General features: G+C 41.9%; 1 protein-coding gene across 3 annotated transcripts in view; it reads left to right on the top strand.

The window, feature by feature from the left end:
• wts (serine/threonine-protein kinase warts) overlaps nucleotides 1-23384 on the top strand; it is a 47989-nt gene extending 24605 nt beyond the window's left edge. For all 3 annotated transcript variants that reach the window (XM_073962084.1, XM_073962083.1, XM_073962082.1), the window contains exons 2-8: nucleotides 952-1388; nucleotides 12743-15062; nucleotides 15152-15272; nucleotides 15344-15459; nucleotides 15527-15605; nucleotides 22191-22386; nucleotides 22451-23384. In XM_073962084.1, the coding sequence (XP_073818185.1) occupies nucleotides 1272-1388; nucleotides 12743-15062; nucleotides 15152-15272; nucleotides 15344-15459; nucleotides 15527-15605; nucleotides 22191-22386; nucleotides 22451-22846 (3345 nt within the window). In that variant the 5' untranslated portion in view covers nucleotides 952-1271 and the 3' untranslated portion in view covers nucleotides 22847-23384. The remainder of the gene's footprint in view (nucleotides 1-951; nucleotides 1389-12742; nucleotides 15063-15151; nucleotides 15273-15343; nucleotides 15460-15526; nucleotides 15606-22190; nucleotides 22387-22450) is intronic.
• Nucleotides 23385-24939: the final 1555 nt, after the last annotated feature.

The following is a 24939-nucleotide window of genomic DNA, read 5'->3' as shown; positions in this document are numbered from 1 at the left end:
CCATTGTCAGATGTTTCACTGTGGGGACTGAATTTTCCGACTGTTGGGCCAAAGATATTTTCCTTTCCAATTTTGGCATTAAAATCGCCTAGAATAATTTTAATGTCGTTAGCAGGACAACGGTCATATGTTTCTTCTAAGCGCTCATAAAATATATCTTTTTAAAAACACCTTCGACCAACTAAAAATCCGCAACCAATCTCATGCTTAATGTCATGACAGCTATAATACAGTGCGTCACTTTTAGGTGTTGTTGTGACGCCTTTCCCATTCCATCGTATTTCCTTTATGGCAGTAATGTCGGCCTTGTACTTTTCCAGTACATCTGCCAATGCGTAAACTGCACCTTCTCTATAAAGAGTGCGAACGTTCCAGGTGCAGATTCGCAGATCATGGTCCTTAAAACTTTTGCGGGGTCGTCAACTTTAGAGGGATTTGTTTTTCTTTTCTTTTGTTTTTTCATAGTAGGCTGCTTTTTCTAGGGGAAAAGCAGACCCAAGTTTTTAAAGTTCTTATGGGTGAACGCGCGGCACATTTTAGCTCACTACCTTTAACGGGTGTTAAAGGCAGCTACCCAGGTGACACCACGGGGAGGTCAGTGTCCACTTGAGATGAAAGAGGGACCAAGATAAATCCTAGACTTTGCCATGTTAAAGCCGGTCAGGACCGTTTCTTGGTATCTTTCATCCCCTACGTCACTGATAATTACAAGTAGCCACAACAAATGTTGGATATCAATCCCTATGAAGTGTTTCTCTCGTAACAGATATCTAATAGTAGTTCGCTCAGTGTTTGAATTTATGGTTCTCCTCCGTTCTGTATTTCCCATCTATTCATTTCATTGGCACATGTTATTGAAAACAATCCATTTGTTGTTGCATTTTCTCCCATTGCTATTAGTAAATACCTATTGTTAATTGAATATTTTTTTTATTTCCTTCTTCTTTACAGATCATAGTGCAATATGATGACCAAATAATAAATAAAAAATTCTACAGCATATCAACGCAAACAAATATGAATACAACACCATACAGTGCCTTTGTACGTTAGCATGTATGTTCGTATGCCCAATTTGCATATTAAAGAAATATGTAAATGTGAATGAAAGAAATACCTTGAAAATAATTACCAATCAAGCTTGAAGTGCAACCTACGCGCCTCTATAACAACACCAACAACAACAACAAGAAAAGCAACTGCGACAGCGCCAAGAAACTCTTTTTAACAAAATTTCATTGATTGTGATATGAGTGCTAAATACTGCAAGAATGCATCAAGCGGGCGGAAAAAGTGGTCGCCCCAAAAATAAATATACGGCTGAAGCACTTGAAACTATAAAACAGGACTTGACCAGATTTCAATTACCCAAGGACAATGGAGTGCAGGTAAATAAATTCAAATTCAAAAAATAATAAAATATGATCTATGTATATTTCCAATTCCTAGCCTCAATTAAGGTAACACAGAAGATTAGCAGGATTTCCATTGAAAATTGCAAATATTAATTTTACCACAATTAGTAAAAGAAAGAAGAAAAGACATTTTTGCCTATTTTCCACCCTTTGGGTTTTTTTTTATATATTTCCTCCTCCCTTTTTACTTTGCTTTAGGCTCTTGTTTTGCTAACCAATTCACCCAATAATCCATTGACATTGTTCTAGATTAACAACTAAAATTGATTGACACAATAAAAATGGCATGTTAATTGGCTTTTGCGGTTTAACGTAGCGAATTAATGACACTGTTCTAAAGTGGGCAACAATTAGCAAATCGGAAATTATCATTGAATTTCTTCTAACCATTGGTCATTCCGTTCATAGCATTTGTTGTTGATGATATTCACACCTAAATGAATGCAAAAACAATTTTTATTTATTTTTTTTTTCTTAGAAAATTATTTATGAAATTAGTTTAGATGGAATGTAGAGAGAGCAGGTGTAGTGTGTGTGTGCGTGTGTTGGCGGGCTAGAACACCCACTACGCTTTAAATAATAACAACAAAGATTTGATTTTTATCCATCAACACTTGATGCAATTTATATCAACAGTTCATAACAGTGTTCGACAGAATCTTTGTTGGGAGATGTTCAAAAAAATTCCTTTTGAAAAGGTCAAAGTCCTTTTTGGTGGCTAAGAAGATAAGATTTGTTATGGCATAGTTTTTCTTAATATATATAAAGTCACAAGTAAAAAATAATCAGACGGCTTTGTCGACAGCTAAATACACTCTATGTATGAATGTATTAATTGGATTAAAGCGCAACAGTGCTGAAAGGGGTACCTGTCCATTTTAAAATTGGGTTTAATTTTGGGAGATAGTTATCGTACCAACTATTTCTTCCAATAGGTCACCACGCGATTTTTAGACATTTTGGATCATTACATCAGGAAGTATGGACTTGTAATCAGAATAAAAAAGACGACCTTCGATGAAAATTTAAAAACAATGCTCGATCAGTCCTTCAACTGCATTAAAGTTAAAAAAATACTTTTGGGAGGGGAGGGATATTAGATTTCTTGGAACTTAGTGTACATTGAAAGAAATTTAGCGACGTGGTGTCACCTGGGGAACTGCCTTTAACACCCGTTAAAGGTAGTGAGCTATCATGTGCCGCGCGTTCACCCATAAGAACGTTAAAAACTTGGGTTTGGGCGTCGGGTTAGTAACCCTCCCCTAGAAAAAACAGCCTACTATGAAAAAAAAGAAACGAAAAACAAACCCCTCTAAAGTTGACGAACCCCGCAAACGTTTCAAGGACCATGATATGCGAATCTGCACCTGGAATGTTCGCACTCTTTATAGAGAAGGTGCAGTCTTCGCATTGGCAGACGTACTTGAAAAGTATAAGGCCGATATTACTGCCATACAGGAAATACGATGGATTGGCCATGATGCCATGACGTAAAGCATGACTTTGATTGCGGATTTGTAGTTAGTCGGAGACTAAAACATCTGGTATCTAGCTTCACTCCAGTGAATGAAAGACTTGCTGCAATTCGAATATCAGCTAAATTCTTCAACATCAGCTTTATTTGCGCTCATGCTCCCACTGAAGAAAAGGACGAACAGACCAAAGATATATTTTACGAGCGCCTAGAAGAAACATATTACCGTTGCCCTGCCCATGACATTAAAATCATTCTAGGCGATTCTAATGCCAAAATTGGAAAGGAGAATATCTTTGGCCCAACAGTCGGGAAATTCAGTCTCCACAGTGAAACATCTGACAATGGTATGAGGCTGATAGACTTTGCAGCTGCAAGAAACATGGTAGTTAGCAGTACCAGATTTAAGCATCTCGATATTCATAAGGGCACCTGGCTGTCGCCAGATCAAAGAAAAAGAAATCAAATTGATTACGTTGTGATAGATGGAAGACATGCATCAAGCGTATTGGATGTACGATCGTTCCGAAGAGCAAATATAGATTCGGACCACTACCTTGTTGCAGCAAAGGTACGTACCCGTCTAAACGTTGCAAATAAAGCACGAACAGACACAACGCGGAAGCTGGACATCGATAGGCTGCAAACACAACAGATAGCCACAGCATATTCCACTCAACTAGCCCAATTGCTTAACGCGAGCACTCCTTGTCCCGATAACATGACAACACAATGGCAAAATATTGCCCACTCCATGCAAACAGCCGCAAAATCCATACTTGGATTCCAGAGACCTCCACAAAGGAATTCATGGTATGGCCAGGAGTGTCGTGCTGCTACCGAAGAGAAAAATGCGGCATATAGAGCTACTTTACAATCAGTAGCAACGCGTAGCGCACGAGAGTGATATCGGGAGAAAAGGAGAGAAGAGAAACGTCTTTTCCGCAAGAAAAAGAGAGAAATGGAAAAGCGGGAGTGTGAAAAAATCGAAATGTACAGGAGCCAGAATGAAGTCCGAAAATTCTACCAAAGAGTGAAACATCAAACAGATGGCTTTGGTACAGGCACATCCTCCTGTAGAGACCAGCAAGGTAATCCGGTAACAGATACAGATAGCGTGCTCAGGATATGGAAGGAACATTTCTCCAATCTGCTGGTATCCAATAGTAGCGAAGATGATACCATAGATCCAATCCCAGAAGATGGTATAGAATGTATACCGCCCGGCCAAGATGAGGTAAAAACAGCAATCAACCGGCTGAAGAATAATAAAGCAGCAGGAGCCGATGGCTTACCAGCCGAGCTGTTTAAAACCGGATGCGAAGCGCTGATAAGGTGTATGCATCAGCTAGTTAGCACCATCTGGCAGGAAGAACGTGTACCCGACGATTGGAACCTGAGCATCCTATGTCCAGTCCTCAATAAAGGAGATAAGACTTTATGCTCCAACTATAGGGGCATAAGTCTTCTCCCTATTGCCTATAAGATAGTGTCAGGGATATTGTGCGAACGACTAAAGCCAATGGTCAACGAAATAATTGGACCATACCAATGTGGCTTTAGACCTGGCAAGTCCACCATTGACCAGATATTTACCCTGCGGCAAATCCTAGAGAAGACCCAAGAGATGCAGATCGACACATATCACCTTTTTGTCGATTATAAAGCAGCATTCGACAGTCCCCTCCGATCAAAAGTATTCCATGCAATGTCTGAATTTGGTATCCCCGCAAAGCTCATCCGGCTTTGTAAGATGACTTTAACTGATACTAGGTCCTCAGTTAAAATTGGAAAGAACCTCTCCGAAGAATTTTGTACCAAAAGAGGTTTCAGACAAGGAGACAGCCTTTCGTGTGACCTATTCAACATTTTGCTGGAAATGTCAAAAGAAATGGTACAATCTACACCAATAGCCACATGTTACTTGCTTATGCTGATGACATAGACATCATGGGACGATCAGTAAAGGAAGTAACTGATACCTTTAGGAAGGTCGAAGCAGAATTTGCGAAAGTGGGTCTGGCGGTAAACGGCGAAAATACCAAATTGATGGTGTCGACGCGCAAAGCGTCCATAGAGCTCGGACCAACCGTGGAAGTTAGTACCTACAATTTTGAGGTAGTTAAAGACTTCGTCTACCTCGGCACTGCCATAAACACAACAAACAACATCAGTTGTGAAATAAGAAGAAGAATTGTATTGGCCAACAGATGCTGCTATGGTTTAAATAAGGAATTTAAAAACAAAGCCACATCTCGTCAAACAAAAATAACACTATACAAAACGCTGATACTACCCGTGCTAATGTATGGCTCTGAAGCATGGGTACTTGCGCAAGCAGATAAGGCAGTGCTTGGTGTGTTTGAGAGGAAAATTCTTCGAAAGATCTACGGACCGATTTGCGTTGACGGTGAATATCGACGTCGTATGAACCACGAGCTATATCAGCTATACAAAGACATGTATATAGTTAAACGTATTGAGATGCAACGATTGCGTTGGCTAGGCCATATCATGAGAATGAGTGATGATGAACCCGCTAAAAAGGCGTATGAAAACATGCCACATTGCGGTGCACGCAGAATCGGCAGGCCTAAGTTTCGATGTAGAATACAAGTGGATGAAGAAATGAAAAGGCGCGGTATTCCAAAAAGTCAAGCGAAAAACAGAGAGGAATGGAGATCTTTTCTTAGTTTGGTCTATGGAACAAATGTTCTGTAATGGGCCAACTTAGTAAGTAAGGAAACATTTGAGCAGGCCGGATACTCAATTCTTAATTTATGGTGATTTTTATTCGGTTGGGGTTTTAGGCCATCATCCGAGAGGACAACCTACTACATCAATGCAATCCCTCGGCGGCGGGTTTTTCGATGACGGATTGACCCAGAACCACACAAAAATCGTGTTCGGGCCAGCGACTGCCATTGCACACATGCCTGAATTTTTACAGTTTTTTCTTTGTTGGGAGCAGCATATCCAAGAAGGCATGCTTCGGATTCTTTTGGTCCATGGCGGGACGGAGGAAACCCCAGTAACAATATGGATGTGCTCGGATGACTCAAACTCCGGTGAGATGCAATAGAAGCCCGAAGTCGGACTATCTCTGGGTTTGATCTGGACTCATTTATGTGAGGGATTACTACAGGGATTATATTGCTGCATTCTGCGTAGAAACAGGCACCCACCGTTAACAAAACTCCCCGACAGTCGCCCCCAAGAGCACACTCAACCATTAACACCAGCCGTTGCTGTTTGAATCGCTGAAAATACATTCTTTTTTCAATTTCATTGATATAGACTTCGAAGTATGATCGAGGAAATAGTGGATTTTATGAGTTGGAAAAATATCAAGTTCGCGGCGGCGCAGGGAACCAAGCTCAACAGCTACATACATCGTTGCGATTGTTGTAACGTACTGAGGAAGGATCGCAAAAGAAGTGGAGGTGAGGGATTAGCTTTTCTATTGCACAAGAATGTTCAATACGGACCTATCTCGCTTGCGCCTAGCTCTAATGACCCCCGCATGGCATGTATGCGGGGTATCAGTCAGGTGGGAAACTGCCGAGGTAGAGCTGCTTAACGTAAACACCCCGCCGATAGGCTATATATTTCAGGTTATAAGTCAAACATTAATCCGTTTTTAGAAGGCCTCGAGTTTTTCTAGGTGGATTTTAATGCGCATCCTGAGTTGTGGCATTCGGTCCTCAGAAACGACCTAGCCGAGTAGATTGATAGCACTACGTTTTGCACAGTCAATGAGGACACTCCTACCAGAGGGGAGTGTCACAGTTCACAGATATAACCGTCGTATAAACTGGTCTAACAAATTACGTTACCTGCCAATCCGTCGTTTCTCTTGGGTCAGACAATCTCCCCATGATTGTCTCCAACAGCAGACCGCTGGATTTCATCATCTCTAAACGACTCACTTTCATAACCAATTGGCCGAGTTTCAGGTATCTTCCCAATATTTTTGATGTTTGGTTAGCGGAAAGGACGTTCCGAGACATCATCACTGCGCAGTCGCTAGCAGTAACCTGCTGGTCGACTACCTAGTTAGACCAAATTTCCCAGCAGAGGCGACGGGATTAGCAAATTAGCATAATGAACTTCGTCGAACCAAACTCAGTGACAACAGAGTCAGAGAGCTGATGCTGAAAGTTAACAGGTTGGCCGGTGAGCATAAGCGGAACAAGTGGTTTAATCACTGAAGAGTTGTAACATTGGAACCGGAATAAGCGAATTGTGGGTAATGGTTAAGTCATTATCGAACTCTGGAAAGAAGGACGATTAGACCTCAGTCACGTTTCGTTGACTATTCCGAAGAGGTGTGCAAGTTATTCCAGTCGAGAGTTTGTCCAGCACTCTTGGTGAGACAGGGCTAAGAAAAGAGTACTACGTCGCTTTAGATGTGTTCCTGCCGAGGACGAACCACCAACATTTATAATGGATGAAGTTGTGAATGTCATCAGGAACGCCGCTAAATCATCCAAAGCATTGGGCCCTGATGGAATCTCCATGGTAATGCTTAAACAGTTGGATAAGCTTTAAGTTGAGTATATCACCAAAGTTCTCCACCTGTCGCTAGCCAACCACATGGTTCCCGAAGTCTGTAAAATGGCAGGGTGGTTCCGCTAATGAAGCCAGGCAAGGATGTCAGCAGTAGTGAATCGTACAGACGAATTTCGCTTTTGTGAGTGAAACAGGGAGTCCCTCAAGGTGGAATGATATCTCCGGAACTGTTTAACTTCTACCTCTCCTGTGACGGCATAGAGATCGTAATGTATGCGGATGATTGTACGATCTAGGCGTCAGGTAGCTTCCTTGACGTCATTTGTGAAAGGCTGACCTCCTATTTGGCTGATATTATCACCTTTTTTACGCGAGGAAAATGCAAATATCCACCACTCAATCTACGACCACTCTGTTCACCACATGGAGTACAAAGGTGAGTGCTGAGTTGAATGTCATGGTCGATGGAAGCACAATTCGGACCACTAACTATCCCAAGATTGCCCCTAAAATGTTTACGTCGTTCGCGCAAGCCACAGCTATCTGCGACAAGCTGAGATGTAGGAACAAGGCATTTGGGTGCAGATAAAGAAACCTTGCTGACGACATATAACGCGATATGTTGTTGTTGTTGTAGCAGCTTCTACAAGTACATGTAAATCTTTATTTTATTGATTCGGCTCTGCCTCCAGCTCCAAGCTCAGAAAGGACGCCACCTGAATTGGATTAGTCAAAGAGAGAGAGGAGTTAAGTCAGTCGGGTTGGCTGGGCAGTTAAACAGGTGCTGCGTAGTATGCGGACCGGTGCAACATGCTGGGCAAATATTCCGCGTGCCATCAATCCTGGCCCAGTAAGAATTGAGGCGGCTGCACCAACCAGATCTAAGTTGCGCCAACACGACTCTCGTTTGTCTTGGCAGCTGCCGTTCTTCCGCTGCCACGGGTGATGGATGATCTTCGAGGACTATATTCACACTGTAGGCTGCCAGAGCCTCTGCAACCGCATTAGTATGAATGTCTCTTAAACCTGCCTGGTATGCACGTTGATCTAGAGGTTCTCTTTTATATCTTTGGACCTCTCTCTCTAGATCCCTATAATCCTCCCTAACTCGCCTGGGGGGTTCAGGCATATCCACCAGATGGTGATTTGGGTGGTCTTGCCTATAGCATCCAAGCAAGTACTGCATCGTCAACATCCTGTTGTGACGACTCACAGGAAGGATCTTTGTCTCCTCATGTAAATGGTCCACTGCAGACATGCGGTGACACCCTGTAGCTGCTCTCAGGGTAGCATTCTGGCAGATTTGTAGTTTATCCCATTGCGTATCACTTACGTTAGCAAACCACGCTGGCGCCGCATAGCTTACCACAGACCGGCCTATCGCGTTGTATGTGGTTAACAAGGTTTCTTTATCCGCACCCCAAGTGCTGCCGGCTAGGGACTTGAGGACTTTGTTCCTGTTTCTCAGCTTATCGCAGATAACTGTAGTATGCTGGGACGACTTATACATGCTATCGAATGTGACCCCTAGGACTTTGGGGTAGTTTGTGGTCGGAATAGTTGCACCGTCGACCTGCACATTCAGTGGGAGCTTCATTTGCGCCGTCCATGTGGCTGTTGACTTAGTGGTGGATATTTTCATATTCCTCGCGTGGAAAAACTCTACAAGATCAATGCCGTCGGGAGGGCGTGTAATTGCAGAGAGATAGAGGTTAAACAGTTCCGGAGATATCACCCCTCCTTGAGGAACTCCCTGCTTCACCCTACGGGGTTTGAACTTCCTGTCTCTGAATTCCACGTTTGACTGGCGACCACACAAATAATTGATGACCCAGCGTTTCAGACAAGGCCGGAGGGTAGTATTCTCGATATCCTCGAACAGCCTAGCATGGCCGACCGTATCAAACGCTTTGGTCAGATCCAATGCTACCATCACTGTTCTGTGACATGGTTTGTCCTGGTTGAGTCCTCGTCCAATATATGTGGAAATGCCGTGCAGTGCTGTTGTGGTACTGTGCTGCTTCTGAAACCCGTGTTGATGATCTGCAACTGGATAACACGTTCTGATGCTGGGGAGGAGTAATGCCTCGAGTATCTTTGCTACTGGTGATAGAAGTGAAATCGGCCTGTACGACTCACCTTTACTGGCATCTTTGCCAGGTTTCAGCAGCGGGACCACCCTGCCCATCTTCCAGGCATCGGGAACTATTAGGGTGGCTAACGATAAGTTGAGGACCTTACTTAAATACTCGACTCCTGGGTCATCCAGCTGTTTTAGCATCACCATAGAAATTCCGTCAGGTCCAGGCGCTTTGGATGACTTTGCGCCTCGGATAACATCTGCAACATCATCCATCGTAAATTGTGGTGGTTCTTCTTCGGCTGGAAGAGATCGCAAACGACGCAAAACACTGCTCTTCGCCCGGTCGCTATCCGAACATCAGAGGGACTGGGCAGTTCTCTGAAGCGTTGATTAGTGAACTCTCTGAAACTTTGCCAATCCGCTTTTCCATGATTAATGAAAGTGCGGCGTTCAGAGGTTATGAAGTCTGGTGGTCTGTTTATGGACATGAGGATTAGGAGATGGTCCGACCCAAGGGAAATGACGGGTTGCCATGTCACGTCATTCGTCAGACCAGGTGACACGATGGATATGTCAGGCGAACTGTGGCAGTCTCCTCTAATCCTGGTGGGTGCGTCCTCGTTCGCAGTGCAGAATGTGGAGCTATCTATTTGCTCAGCCAGATCCGTACCTCTCTGGGCATTCCCTAGAGCTGAATGCCATAGCTCGTGATGTGCATTGAAATCTCCTAGGACCAGCCGGTTATCACCTCGCAACAGAGGCCTGATGTTAGGCAAATAACGCGGGGCACAGCTATTGACCGGCGGGATATACACATTCAGCAGTTCTATCTCGGCGGATCCACACCTTACCGCTACCCCCATACGCGATATGTCGATCTGTGGTACGATATGCGGCGCCACTATGGTCAGCGAATAAAAATGCAACGCAATAGAAAAATATTAAAACTAATCAGAACGCCGCACTGAGAACTGCAACAGGGTGCTCCTCATGTCTTCAGTGGACCATCTACATTACAGCACAGCAACACATGGCATGCCTTCGTTGTAGTACTGGCTCGGGTGACATATGCTGGATAGGACCCATCAAACCAGACATGTGAGGAGGTATTTTCATTATTCTGAAAGAGAGGTCCAACTTTACAAGAGAGAACCCCTAGATCAACAAGTCCATCAAAGTCCTTCGAACAGAAAACAGAACACAGATGCAGTCGCAGATGACATAAACAATTGTCGTGTGAATACTGTCCTTGGAGAACATCTCCCATCAATCGCAGCTGAGGAGCGTCAGTTGCCACGACAAACGAGAGTAGTTTTGACTAAACTACGCTCGGGATGAAGCAGCCGTCTATATTCACGGTGCTCTTGAAACAATTTTAAATGAGTGGTGCTTACACCTCGGAAGTTTTTGCGGATTCTGAAACTACAATGTTCATAGATGAGAACAATCAAAAGAAAATCGCGATTTAAGTTGACATTTTTAGGGGTTGCTTAGGTTTTAGCGATTTTGCTTAGAAACCGCATTTCCTATCAAAATGGGACTAAAACAAATATTGAAGCTATGAAAATTCTCTACAAGATCGACCTTTATGGTATTTTCGTAGTTTTTACTATTTTTAAGATATAGAAGTTCAATTTGGGACAATGCACTGACTGTATCGCCCCCTTATAAAACAATGTCATGTAGGGTGCTAACTAACTTTTGATGAAAACCGCTTACACAGGGAAAGTTTTTGTGAATTCTGAATTAGCAGTGTTCATAGATGAGAAAAATCCAAAAACAAGAAAAAATCGCTTTAGGGATTTTAAAATAAATCGCGGTCAAAATTCACATTTTTAAGTGTTTTTTAGGTTTTTACGATTTTGCTTGAAAACCGCAAGTCCAATCGAAATGGAGCTAAAGAAAATGTTGTAGCTGTCAAAATTCTCTAGAGGATTGACGTTTATCATTTGTTTCCAACTTGTACTATTTTTGAGATAAGGAAGCTCAGTTTACATTTTTAGTTTTTTTTTGTTAGGGTTTCGCGAATTTGCTTGAATACGGTAAGTCGTATCGACATGTGACCTGAGAAAATCTTAAAGCTGTGAAAATTCTCTACAAGACCGGCTTAAGTAACTTATCCTTAGTTGTAACATTTTTTTAGATATATAAGTTTAAGTTGGGAATTTGCAGTCATGACATTGTTTTATAAGGGGGCGATACAGAATTGAATTGAATTTGAATTGTCCCAATTTGAACTTCTATATCTCAAAAACGGTAAAACCGACTAGAATATCATAAATGTCAATTTTGTAGAGAATTTTCATATCTACAACATTTGTTTTAGTCCCATTTTGATAGGAAATGTGGTTTCTAAGCAAAATCGCGAAAACCTAAACAACCCCTAAAAATGTCAACTTAAATCGCGATTTATTTAAAACGCGCTCCGGCGATTTTTTTTTGTTTTTTGATTGTTCTCATCTATAAACATTGTAGTTTCAGAATCCGCAAAAATTTCCGAGGTGTAAGCACCTTCCATTTAAAATTGTTTCAAGAGCACCGTGTATTCCTACTCGGAAAGAATTTTGTACACCGTGCAAAACATCTGCCCAGCATGCGACACATGCCCACACGACACCCTGCACCTTTTCAACTGTCCAGCCAAGCCTACTCAACTAACTTGAACTTAACAAACATATTAAATGCCGTTACAACAACTGCAAACAATTTAAAAACAATCCGAGAAATGTCCTTAAACTGCGCTTTTGCGAAAATTTTGTGTTAGATGTACCCAAAATAGTAGTTCATATCCGAACCTGATCTATATCTGGAAGAAATATTACGATGTCCCAAATTTGATCCAAATTGGTAACTCCCTTCAATAGTTATCGTGTGGACCATTTAAGCAAAAACTTTTGAACTTTTGTGAGGGGTAATTGAAGCAAACAGGTATACACACATACTAAATTGTCTTCAAAAGAGTCTGAAACCGATTTCGTCCAAACATACTTGAAGTCTGAAACCATTGTTTATATGAGACACATTTCCGACTTCTCGCTCTTCCAATACTTTCAGCATTTGCAGGAATACTCCATGTGGGTCTAAAGCTTTAAGCTTTTCGGTTAAAAATTCTACCAAGACGACATCAATCGAGACTTTAATACTTATAGAGTCTTTTCTTTTTATTGCATCAGATTTTAGGATTCAAACGGAGCGCAATCATTCCCTTCAATTTCCAATGGTATCGAAACTAATTGACATTTTCTTTTTTGTTTCCAGAATTTTGGTCACTTACGATATCCCGCTGCCAATGGTCGATCCGATGCACCCGAATACCATCACGTCAAACCGCCGATGGAGCCACCTCCATCATCGGTCACACCATCACCTGCCTCCTTACAACCCAACACAGCACAACAGCTCAATGGACATGTGCCAAAAGTAATGCCACCCTCCATTGTACCAACAAAACTCATACGCAAAGCAAGCATCGAACGTGAACTACACCAAAATTATATACGCTGCAGTCCAGCACTGGATTCGGGAGCGGGTAGTTCACGTTCAGATAGTCCACATTCACATCAACAAGTAACGTGTGCCAGTCGTGCTAGTACTGGTCAATATTCACCATCACCATCAAATTTTAGCGATGTTGCACCGCCTGCACCACCACCTCGAAATCCAACTAGTGGCAATTCAGCCACACCACCACCTCCGCCACCATCATCAACTCAAATTTATAAACGTCGTTCGCCGGCGACAACCCGTCCGGCAGCAATAACACCGAATCCGACACGTGGCACATCGCCCGTTATACCACAAAATGGTATTAAAGCTCAACAACAGCTGACGCAACAGATGAAAGCGCTCAGTCTATATCAGGCGGGAGGTGGTAATGCTGTAGAACCGCCTCCACCCTATCCCTTAACAACGGGGGTGGTTGTTCCTACATCAGCTCCGCCACCCAGTTACAACGCATCAATACAGTCCCGGCAATCTCCTACACAGTCTCAGTCGGATTATCGAAAATCACCGAGTAGTGGTATTTATTCAGCAACCTCAGCTGGTTCTCCGAGCCCTATAACGGTAACAAACAGTGCAATTCTTCCACCACCACCGTTGCAGCCATCATCATCAGTGGCGAGGCCACAACCCCGTGTCTATCCCACACGGTCACAACAACCCATCATTATGCAAAGTGTCAAGTCAACTCAGGTGCAAAAGCCTGTCCTACAGACGGCAGTCGCACCACAGTCTCCAGTTACAGCCTCCGCGTGTAATTCTCCAGTCCACATACTTCCAGCACCGCCATCATATCCGCAAAAAAGCCCAGCTGTCGTGCAACAACAGCAGCAACAATCACCCTTACTGGCCGGTGGTGTACCAACCACACATCCTGTAGCTAGTAAATCAACACCGCCAACACCTACCACTCCTCCCCTAATTGCCAATGCGTTGAACGGCACTGTTATGACAAAGTCGCCATGTGCCGAACCGCCTTCGTATGCCAAAAGTATGCAAGCCAAGGCTGCCCAGCACCACCAGCAACAGCATCATCAACAGGCTGCAATTCAGCAACAACAACAAATCCAAGCTCAATTGAGGGCGGCTGCAGTTTTAGCTGCTGCCGCTCAACAAAAACCACCAGCGATTGTGCCTGTTGTAGGAGGTGGCCGACAATTGCCGCCACCACCTCCCTATCAAAGTACACGGTCAGCGGTAGCTGCACCACCACCCCCTCATCCATTACCTTCGTCTTCGCCACATGATATTAACAGCAATAACAACATCATGGAAACGCGATCGGCAGCGAATAGTGGTGGTGGCGGTGGAGCGGCAGCGACGGGTTGTGGTGGTGGAGCTGGAACCAATAATAACAATCTTTCTCCCATTACGAATAGTAATTTAGCCACCACACCTCCCATACCACCCAGCAAACCAAGCCAAAATAATTCTGGCAGTGGTGGGGAATCTGTGGCGTCATCCTCATCTGGGGGCGGCGCAACAGCTTCATGTGCTGGCAAATCAAGTCCTCCCGAAAATGTCAAGAAAATTAAACATGCCTCACCCATACCTGAACGAAAGAAAGTTTCCAAAGAAAAAGAAGAAGAACGCAAAGAATGTCGCATACGTCAATACTCACCACAGGCTTTCAAATTCTACATGGAGCAACATATTGAAAATGTTCTCAAATCGTACAAACAAAGAACCTTCCGGAAAAATCAATTGGAAAAGGAAATGTTGAAAATAGGTCTGTCCACACAAACTCAGGTTGAGATGCGTAAAATGCTCAATCAAAAGGAGAGCAATTATATACGCCTGAAGCGGGCAAAAATGGACAAGAGTATGTTTGTTAAGATAAAACCCATTGGTGTGGGGGCGTTCGGTGAGGTTACCTTAGTGCGTAAAATCGATACCACCAATCATTTGTATGCCATGAAAACGTTGCGCAAAGCGGACGTATTGAAACGCAATCAGGTGGCCCATGTAAAGGCAGAACGTGATATTTTGGCAGAGGCAGATAATAATTGGGTCGTGAAACTCTACTATAGTTTTCAGGATAAGGATAATTTGTATTTTGTGATGGACTACATACCGGGTAAGTTGGAAGAGAGAGAGAGAAAGAAAGACATGAAGGATTGGAGAAAAGTTATAAACTAAATTTATATGTTTCTTTGTTGTGTGTAGGTGGCGATTTGATGTCGCTCTTAATTAAAAAGGGCATATTTGAAGAGCCATTGGCCCGTTTCTATATTGCCGAGCTAACATGTGCCGTTGAGAGTGTACATAAGATGGGCTTTATTCACAGGTTTGTTACTAAAGGCATACTAGTTTAAACAACAGGATATTTATAGGGTTTATTTTCTTTTTTTTTTGCAGGGATATAAAACCTGACAATATACTAATCGATAGGGATGGCCATATTAAATTAACCGATTTTGGTTTATGCACTGGTTTTCGATGGACCCATAATTCTAAATATTATCAGGAGAATGGTATGTTTACCGGATTCTATAGAGAGATTTATGATTTAATTGTTGTTGTTTTTTTTTCTCGCTATAGGCAACCATGCTAGACAGGATTCTATGGAACCGTGGGAGGACTTTTCTGATAATGGACAAAAACCTACCGTATTGGAAAGGTGAGTTATTATGTAATTATTATTTAGTATTTTTCTAAACAAAAAAACAGAGGGTTATAGCTCTGGCCGAGCAAGTTGATAGCACCACACAGTGGACGAAGACGCTCCTACGAGGATAAGAGGAGATTGTCATAGCTCGCCAAATATCAACATTGTTGCAACCGGCCTAAAAACATGTGTGTACTGGCAACTAGCCATTTCCCTTGGTTCAGATCACCTTCATGAGAACGTTGATTAGTAGGGATATGAGATAAGTCTCCCGTGTCCCTTCGGGGTGTCACTCCGAGAGTGATAGGGTGAAAAGAAGTGTTATATAAATAAATAAATAAATAAATAAATAAATAAATAAATAAATAAATAAATAAATAAATAAATAAATAAATAAATAAATAAATAAATAAATAAATAAATAAAAAAATAAATAAATAAATAAATAAATAAATAAATACATAGATAGATAGATAGATAGATAGATAGATAGATAGATAGATAGATAGATAGATAGATAGATAGATAGATAGATAGATAGATAGATAGATAGATAGATAGATAGATAGATAGATAGATAGATAAATAAATAAATATATAAATAAATAAATAAATAGATAAATAGATAAATAGATAAATAGATAAATAGATAAATAGATAAATAGATAAATAGATAAATAGATAAATAGATAAATAGATAAATAGATAAATAGATAAATAGATAAATAGATAAATAGATAAATAGATAAATAGATAAATAGATAAATAGATAAATAGATAAATAGATAAATAGATAAATAGATAAATAGATAAATAGATAAATAGATAAATAGATAAATAGATAAATAGATAAATAGATAAATAGATAAATAGATAAATAGATAAATAGATAAATAGATAAATAGATAAATAGATAAATAGATAAATAGATAAATAGATAAATAGATAAATAGATAAATAGATAAAAAGTAAATAAATAAAGCCCGAAATCATCCAAATAGTTGGGTCCACTTTCCAGAAGACTGGAAAGTTGGCAGGGTGGTCCCGCTATTAAAGATCAGAAGTCAGCGGAAGCAAGTCGAATCGTCGCCAGTTGTAAATATTCCCATGATTAGAAGTTGTTTTCCAGTTGCTCAACATCAGTTTGGATTCCGGAAAATGTACAGCACCACAACAGCATTACACAACATATCCATACATATCATTCGATGACTGAACCAGAACAGGTTCACTTGACCTATCCAAGGCCTTCGATACCGTCAACCATGGTCGAATACCCGAAATGAGACCAAACTTCCCAGCAGAGGCGACAGGATTAGCAAATTAGCGTGCTGAGCTTCGTCGTACCCACCCCAGTGACCCCAGAGTCGGGGAGCTACCACTGGAAGTCAACAGGTTGGTCGTAGTGGTTAAATCTTCTGAAGAGTTGCAACATTGGAGCCGGAATAAATAAATTGTGGGCAACGTTTAAGTCACTCTCGAACCCTGGAAAGAAGGGAGATACACGATATTACGTTACGACAGTTCCGAAGAGGAGCGCAAGTTTTTTTTCAATTGCCAGTTTGTCGACCACTCTGGAAGTGATGTTGTTGTTGTTGTTGTAACAGTGTTTTTGTTATGTTTATTTGTTCGTTCCTCTGTTCAATCTGGCTCTGGGTCTATCTCCAGTTCAAGAAAAGTGGCTGCTTATATGGGATGTAGCCATAGATCCACTGGAGTTAGATGGGTAGGTTTGGCGGGGCAGTTAAAAAGGTGTTGTGTGTCGTGTGGGCCCATGCCGCATACTGGGCAGATGTCTTGCACGGTGCGATCGATTTCCGCCCAATAAGAATTTAGGCGACTGCAATATCCCGAGCGTAGTTGGGCCAAAACTACTCTAGTTTGTCGTGGCAGCTGACGCTCCTCAGCTGCGATAGATGGAGGATGTACTTTATTCACACTATAATTGCTTAAGGCCTTGGCAACTGCGTCCGTGTGAATGCTATTCAATCCTGCTTGATATGCTTGTTGATCTAGGGGTTCTCTCCTGTATCGTTGGACCTCTCCCTCTAGAGCATGGATATCCTTCCTGATCTCCCTGAATGGGCCGGGCCTACCCACAAGATGGTGATTGGGATGGCTCACACGATAACATCCAAGCAGGTACTGCAACGAAAGCATCTCATTGTGTTGCTTTACAGGAAGAATTTTTGCCTCCTCATGTAGATGGTCCACTGAAGATTTGAGGAGGCACCCTGTCGCTGTTCTCAGGGCTGCATTTTGGCAAGTTTGAATCTTTTTCCAGTTCGAATCACACAATCTCGGGGACCAGACTGGAGCCGCATAGCTTACCACAGACCGACCTATCGCGTTATATGTGGTCAACAAGGTTTCTTTATCTGCACCCCAAGTGCTGCCGGCCAGGGACTTGAGGACCTTGTTCCTACTTTTCAACTTGTCGCAGATAGCTGTGGCGTGTGCGCACGACGTGAATGTAGTGTCGAATGTGACCCCTAAAATTTTAGGGCAGTTTGTGGTCGGAATTCTGCTACCGTCGACCACGACATTCAACTCACGTCCAAACTGCGCTGTCCATGTGGTGAACAGAGTGGCTGTAGATTTTGTGGGGGAAATCTGCATATTCCTCGAATGGAAAAAGGTGGTAGGATCAGTTAAATAGTTGTTCAGTCTCTCACAGATGTCATCAGGATAGGTACCCGACGCCAAGATCGTGTAATCATCCGCATACGTCACGATCTCAATGCCGTCTGGAGGGGGTGGAATACAGGAGAGGTAGAGGTTAAACAGTTCCGGAGATATCACCCCACCTTGGGGAACTCCCTGTTTCACTCTACGGGGTTTGGACTTCTTATTCCTGAATTCCACGTACGACTGGCGTCCACACATATAGTTGACTATCCAACGTTTCAAGCTTGGCCGGAGGGTTGTCTGCTCAATGTCCTCAAACAGCGTGGAGTGCCTGACTGTATCAAAGGCTTTTGATAAGTCAAGAGCCACCATCACTGTTCTATCGCACGGCCGTCTCTGGTTGAGTCCTTTACAGATATATGTGGTAACGGCGTGCAGCGCTGTTGTCGTGCTGTGCTGCTTACGGAATCCATGTTGATGATCGGCAACTTGATAGCTATTTCTGATACTGGGGAGGATCAAGGCCTCAAGTGTCTTTGCTACGGGCGACAAAAGCGAAATCGGTCTGTACGATTCACTTTTGCTGGCATCCTTGCCTGGCTTCCGTAGTGGGACCACCCTGCCCATTTTCCAGACTTCGGGAACAACGAGGGTGGCTAGCGACAAGTTGAAGACTTTGGTGAGATACTCGACTCCCGGCTCATCCAGCTGCTTCAACATTACCATGGAGATTCCATCAGGGCCCAACGCTTTGGATGATTTAGCGTTCCTGATGGCATTGGCAACATCATCCATTGTAAATTGTGGTGGTTCATCCTCGGCAGGAAGAGATCTGATGCGACGTAATACTCTTCTCTTCGCCCTGTCACTCTCGGGATGCTCGACAAACTGTCGATTGAAATTACTTGCGCACCTCTTCGGGTCAGTCAACGTAACGTCGCCAAACGTGACTGAGGTCCTATCTTCCCTTCTTCCAGGGTTCGAGAGTGACTTAACCGTTGCCCACAATTCACCTATACCGGCTCCAATGTTGCAGCTCTTCAGATGATTTAACCATTTGTTCCGCTTATGCTCGCCGACCAGCCTGTTAACTTCCAGTGTCAGCTCCCTGACTCTGGGGTCATTGGGGTTGATACGACGAAGCTCATCACGCTCGTTTGCTAATCCGATCGCCTCTGCTGGGAAATTTGGTCTTACTTCGGGTATTCGACCAGCAGGGATATGGCGAGCGGCTGCAGCAGTGATGATGTCCCGGAACGTCCTTTCCGCTACCCGAACATCAGAAGGATTGGGCAATTCTCTGAAGCGGTGATTGGTGAACTCTCTGAAACTCGGCCAATCAGCTTTTTTATGATTGACGAACGTGCGGCGTTCAGAGGTGATGAAGTCGGGTGGTCTGCTAATGGAGACAATTATGGGGAGATGGTCTGATCCAAGGGAAATGACGGGTTGCCAGGTAACGTCATTTGTCAGACCAGGTGACACGATGGTTATGTCAGGCGAACTGTGACACTCTCCTCTAATTCTGGTAGGGGCGTCCTCATTGACCGTGCAAAACGTAGAGCTATCAATCTGCTCAGCCAGCGCTGTACCTCTCTGGTCGTTTCCGAGGGCCGAATGCCACATCTCATGATGCGCATTAAAATCCCCCAGGACCAGACGATTATGACCTTGCAAGAGCGGGCTAATGTCAGGCCTATAATCATGGATACAGCTATTTCTCGGCGGGATGTATACATTCAGCAACTCTATCTCGGCAGCTCCACACCTGACTGCTACCCCCATACATTCCATGTATGGGTCATTAGAGACAGGCTCAAGCGAGATAGGTCTGTATTGGACAGACTGGTGCAATAGGAAAGCCAATCCCCCACCTCCACTTCTGGTGCGATCTTTCCTCAGAACATTGTAACCATCGCAATGCTCTAAGCTGTGGTTGTTGTTCAGCTTGGTTTCCTGCACCGCCGCGACCTTGATGTTCTTCCGACTCATAAAATCTACTATCTCCTCGATCTTACCTCGGAGTCCATTGCAATTCAATTGCAAAAAGGCTGCATTTTCGGGAATTGGGACAACAACGGCTGGTGTTAAAGGCTGCGTGTGTGGTTGTTGTCGAGGGGACTGCGGGGGACACTCTCCTCTCTGGAAGTGATAGGGCGAAGATACGAGTACTACGTCGCATTAGATCTCTTCCTGCCGAGGATGAACCGTCACAATTTACAATGTATGATGTTGCGAATGCCATCAGGAACGCTAAATCATCCAAAGCGTTGGCCCTGATGGAATATCCATGGTAATGCTGAAACACTAAAGTCCTCAAACTGTCGCTAGCCACCCTCATTGTTCCCGAAGTCTGGAAAACGGACTGGGTGGTCCCTCTACTAATGCCGGGCAAGGATGCCAGCAAAGTTGAATCGGCCGATTTCGCTTTTGTCGCCGGTAGCGAAGGCCCTTGAGGCTTTAGTCCCAGCGTCACAAACAGCTATCCAGTTGCCGATCATCAGCATGGATTCCGTAAGCTGCACAGTACGACGTGTAGTGCTGTACGCTATCTCCACACATATTAGTCAAAGACTCAACCAGAGCAAGCCGTATGACAAAAAAGTGATGGTGGCGCTTGACTTATCAAAATCCTTTGATACTGTCAAGCCGTCCACGCTGTTTGAGATCATTGAGCAAATAACCCTCCGGCCAAGTCTGAAACGTTGGATAATCAATTATAAGTGTGGACGCTAGTCGGTCGTGGAATTCAGGAACAAGAAGTCCAAAACCCGTATAGTGAAACAGGGAGTTCCTCAAGGTGGCGTGATATCTCCGGAATTGTTTAACCTCTCCTGTATTCCGCTCCCTCCAGACGGCATTGAAATCTTAACGAATATGCTGATGATACCTTGATGTCATTTGTGGAAGGCTGTTTGACTGATCTTACCACCTTTTTCCACGCGAGGATTATGCAAATATCCGCCACTAAATCTACGGGCACTCTGTTCACCTCACGGATGGCAGAGGTGAGAACAGAGTTGAATGTCATGGTCGATGGTATGAGAATTCCGACTATACATTCCACAGCATGTTCATGGCGTCCGGCATCTATCTGCCACAAGATGAGTTGTAGGAACAAGGTCCTCAAGTCCCTAGCAGGCCGTACATGCGGCGCAGATAAAGGGGGTTATCATGAACGGCAATTCCCCGTGAATTTTTTCACTTTCTCCCTTAAGTTGCAACGGCACAAAAACAAAACTCACGGGGAAATTTCATTCATGATAACCCCATGTTGACTACATATAAAACCTGTCAAAATGGCGCCGTAAGAACTGTAACATGATACCTCCTTATAGACAAAGATTATTCTGGTACATCAACACAATGGCATGTTTTGTTTGCAGCACTTGCTCGGGTGTTACCGTGAGAGCCATTTTAATCAACATATGTTGGATAGGACCCCTGCCCCGGAATGTCAGGAGGGATCTTCTTGATCTGGAAAGGGAGGTTGAACGTTACAAGAGAGAACCCCTAGATTAGCAAGTCTACCGCAGGTCGCACATGCCATAAACAACTATCGTGTGAATGTGGTCCTCAGACACTCACACAACATCCACTACCTATCGCAGCTGAGGAGCAGAGTAGTTTTGGCTCAACTACGCCGGGGATAGTACAGCCGTCTGAATCTCTATAGGTCAATGATCGATGACACTGCGCAATACATCTTCCCATCATACAGCATAGGCCCGACGACACGCTGTACTTTTTCAAGTGCCCTGTCAAAATTACTCAACTAGTAGCTTTGTAGTTACATCCCCTTGATAGACCCAGAGCCAGATTAAGCAGAACAACGAGCATACAAACTGCTACAGCAACAACTGATTTTTATTTACGTGTCTCACATTTACTTATATTCTTAAATTTAGGATTTCATCAAGTCATGAAGACCTTGTATTATAACTTTATTACATTATTCTATATTTTCAGACGGAGATTACGCGACCATCAAAGGGTATTGGCCCACTCATTGGTGGGTACACCAAATTATATTGCACCTGAAGTCCTTGAACGCAGTGGTTATACCCAACTATGTGATTGGTGGAGTGTTGGTGTTATTCTTTATGAAATGTTGGTGGGTCAACCACCATTTTTGGCCAATACACCAGTCGAAACACAGCAAAAGGTAATGAAAAACTATTTTTCTGTAATTAAAAACAAAATATTCATCACTATCACGTTTTCCACAGGTTATTAATTGGGAGAAGACTCTACATATACCGCCACAAGCTAAACTACTACCCGAAGCGCAAGATTTAATTTTGCGGCTTTGTACATCGGCTGATAAACGCCTTGGCAAAAAAGCCGAAGAAGTTAAGGCTCATGATTACTTTAAAGGTGTTGATTTTGCCGATATGAGACGTCAAATCGCTCCATATATTCCAAAGATTGAACATCCAACTGATACTTCCAACTTTGATCCCATCGATCCGGATAAATTACGTTCAGATTCGAATATGAGTAGTGACGAGTTCAATGATACAGATAAACAGTTTCATGGCTTTTTCGAATTTACGTTTCGACGTTTCTTTGATGATAAACTTAATCCTGATGTAATGGATGACCAGTCACCAGTGTATGTTTGAGAAAGAAGGAGAGGAGACAAAATGTGAGTTGTTTTTGCCTTTTCGTGTAATTTTGTAATAAGCGCAGATTGTGTGAAAAGATATTATTTGTTGTACTGTCGATGTGAAAAGAAATTTCTAAAACAAGAAAAAAAGGAATAATTATAGTTAAAGAACAAAACAATGCATAGTCAATTTAATTTAAAGAAAACAAGAAGTTTTTTTCTAATATACTTATGTAACCCCCCCAAACACACACACACAAGTAATTCATAAACATACATATAAAATACTATTTTGAGTAGTTAGCCATTTTTATGAAAATAACAAAAAAAGAACCAACTGAAAACAGAATCAAACGGATGTTTATAAAGAATGTTGTCAATGATAGAATTGGTTCTATTTTCCATAACATGTGTAATCATATACTACTACATACATACATAAGTATGAAATTTTCAGTCATTGTCTCCATTACCCCACCGTATTTTTTTAATTTGTATTCAGTAAAGAAGAGAAGGTGGTAGAACTCATCCATAGCAAAATGCATTAAACAAAATGAAAGAAGGAGAAGAATCTATAGTTGGAAGGATCTTTAGTTGAGTTCATCAGACAAATATAACATGTGTTGTTTTTGAAATAACACTACTTGAATTTTTGCAAAAAAAAGTAAAGGAATCGAATTACTCATTTTTGAGAAAGGAAATATATATTTTAGATGTTTTCTAATCAAATGCACGCATATTAGGTTTGCAGACCAAATTATGTACAAAGAGGTTGACCTATAAATATAAGTTTTAAAGATCTTTAATAACTTCGAAACTATTCAAAATTTCGTCTGTAGAAGTCGGATATAATAATTATTGTTTTCACTATATACCACTTTTGTATTTGAATTATCAGTTGGCAGAAAAACATTTATTTTCATCTGCTACATTTGAAATTATGTGGCAAAGGGTGTAGGCCATCAATACAAGGTTTTAAATTCCTCAAATTACAATAGTTCCGAAATTATTTTAAAATACAGTTAACACCTTCAGTTTTTATTAGAGTCCTTTAGCATTTATTAATTATTCGTTGGCAAAGAAAAAAAAACTCAACTCCAATCTGTCAACATAGGTTCTCATTCTTTCGCTAGTATATCTTTCCACCTTCGATTTTAACAGAGTTGTAATGAAAAAAAACAATACCTTAAAGTACTAATGAGGGAGATAAAGACGACGGCAACGACGACACACCTTCACCTTCATCTGCTGCTGTAACTTCACAAACTATAAATATATTGATAAACAAAAAAAACTATTTTCTTTTTTAGTAGGTTTATTTTATATAAAAAAAACACACACAGAATACCAAAGTTTCTACAAATGTTTGAAAACATCTAATTATACATATTATTTTTTTTGTAATGAAATGAACTGAATTATATATTTTTTTATTTTTTAATTTAGGTATTATTATGAATTTATAAACAAATTATATATGTATATTGTTATCTAAACTATGAGTTTACAATATAAATAATACTTTATATATATATGTGGATGTATCTTTTATGGTTTAGTTCGTCTTTTCTTTGCGTTTCCTTTTTTTAATTTACTTCTAAATTTCTTTCTTTTTTGTGTTAGGGTAAATATATTTTTTTCATATTGATTATAAGTTTTCTTATTCACTTTATTCTTGAAAGTTTTATCGAATCGGAATTACACAATAACTAAAATTAACCAAACTAAAAAGCGAGTATCCATACACCATATAGCGAACATCGTAAAGAAAGAGAGTGTCTACTAATAACTCCATTTTCTATTTGGCAGATAGAGTGTTTGAAATTAAATTTATAATTCATGGACACAATGGAAGTATGCTCAGGGGCCTTATACAAACGACTACAAAGTGGGCTTAGTCATTAAATATGTTTCCAAGGGCTTCAAGCTTCAGTTTAAAGATCAATGAAATGTAACCTCCTTTTATCGCCAAACAGCGTGTAGAACATAGTTCGACACTACATTAAACGCAGATTTTGGAAATACTCAGAAAATATGGTTGAGAAGTTAACCCATCGCCAAAAAATGTGAGGTATTTGTCAGAGACCACACTGCACTGCTGCTCACTTC

The sequence above is a fragment of the Musca autumnalis genome, unplaced genomic scaffold, assembly GCF_047663935.1.
Source record: "Musca autumnalis isolate F117 unplaced genomic scaffold, ASM4766393v1 scaffold_1, whole genome shotgun sequence".
Taxonomy (NCBI): domain Eukaryota; kingdom Metazoa; phylum Arthropoda; class Insecta; order Diptera; family Muscidae; genus Musca; species Musca autumnalis.
The sequence above is the reverse complement of the archived record's forward strand: the minus strand, read 5'-3'. Positions and strand labels throughout refer to the sequence as shown.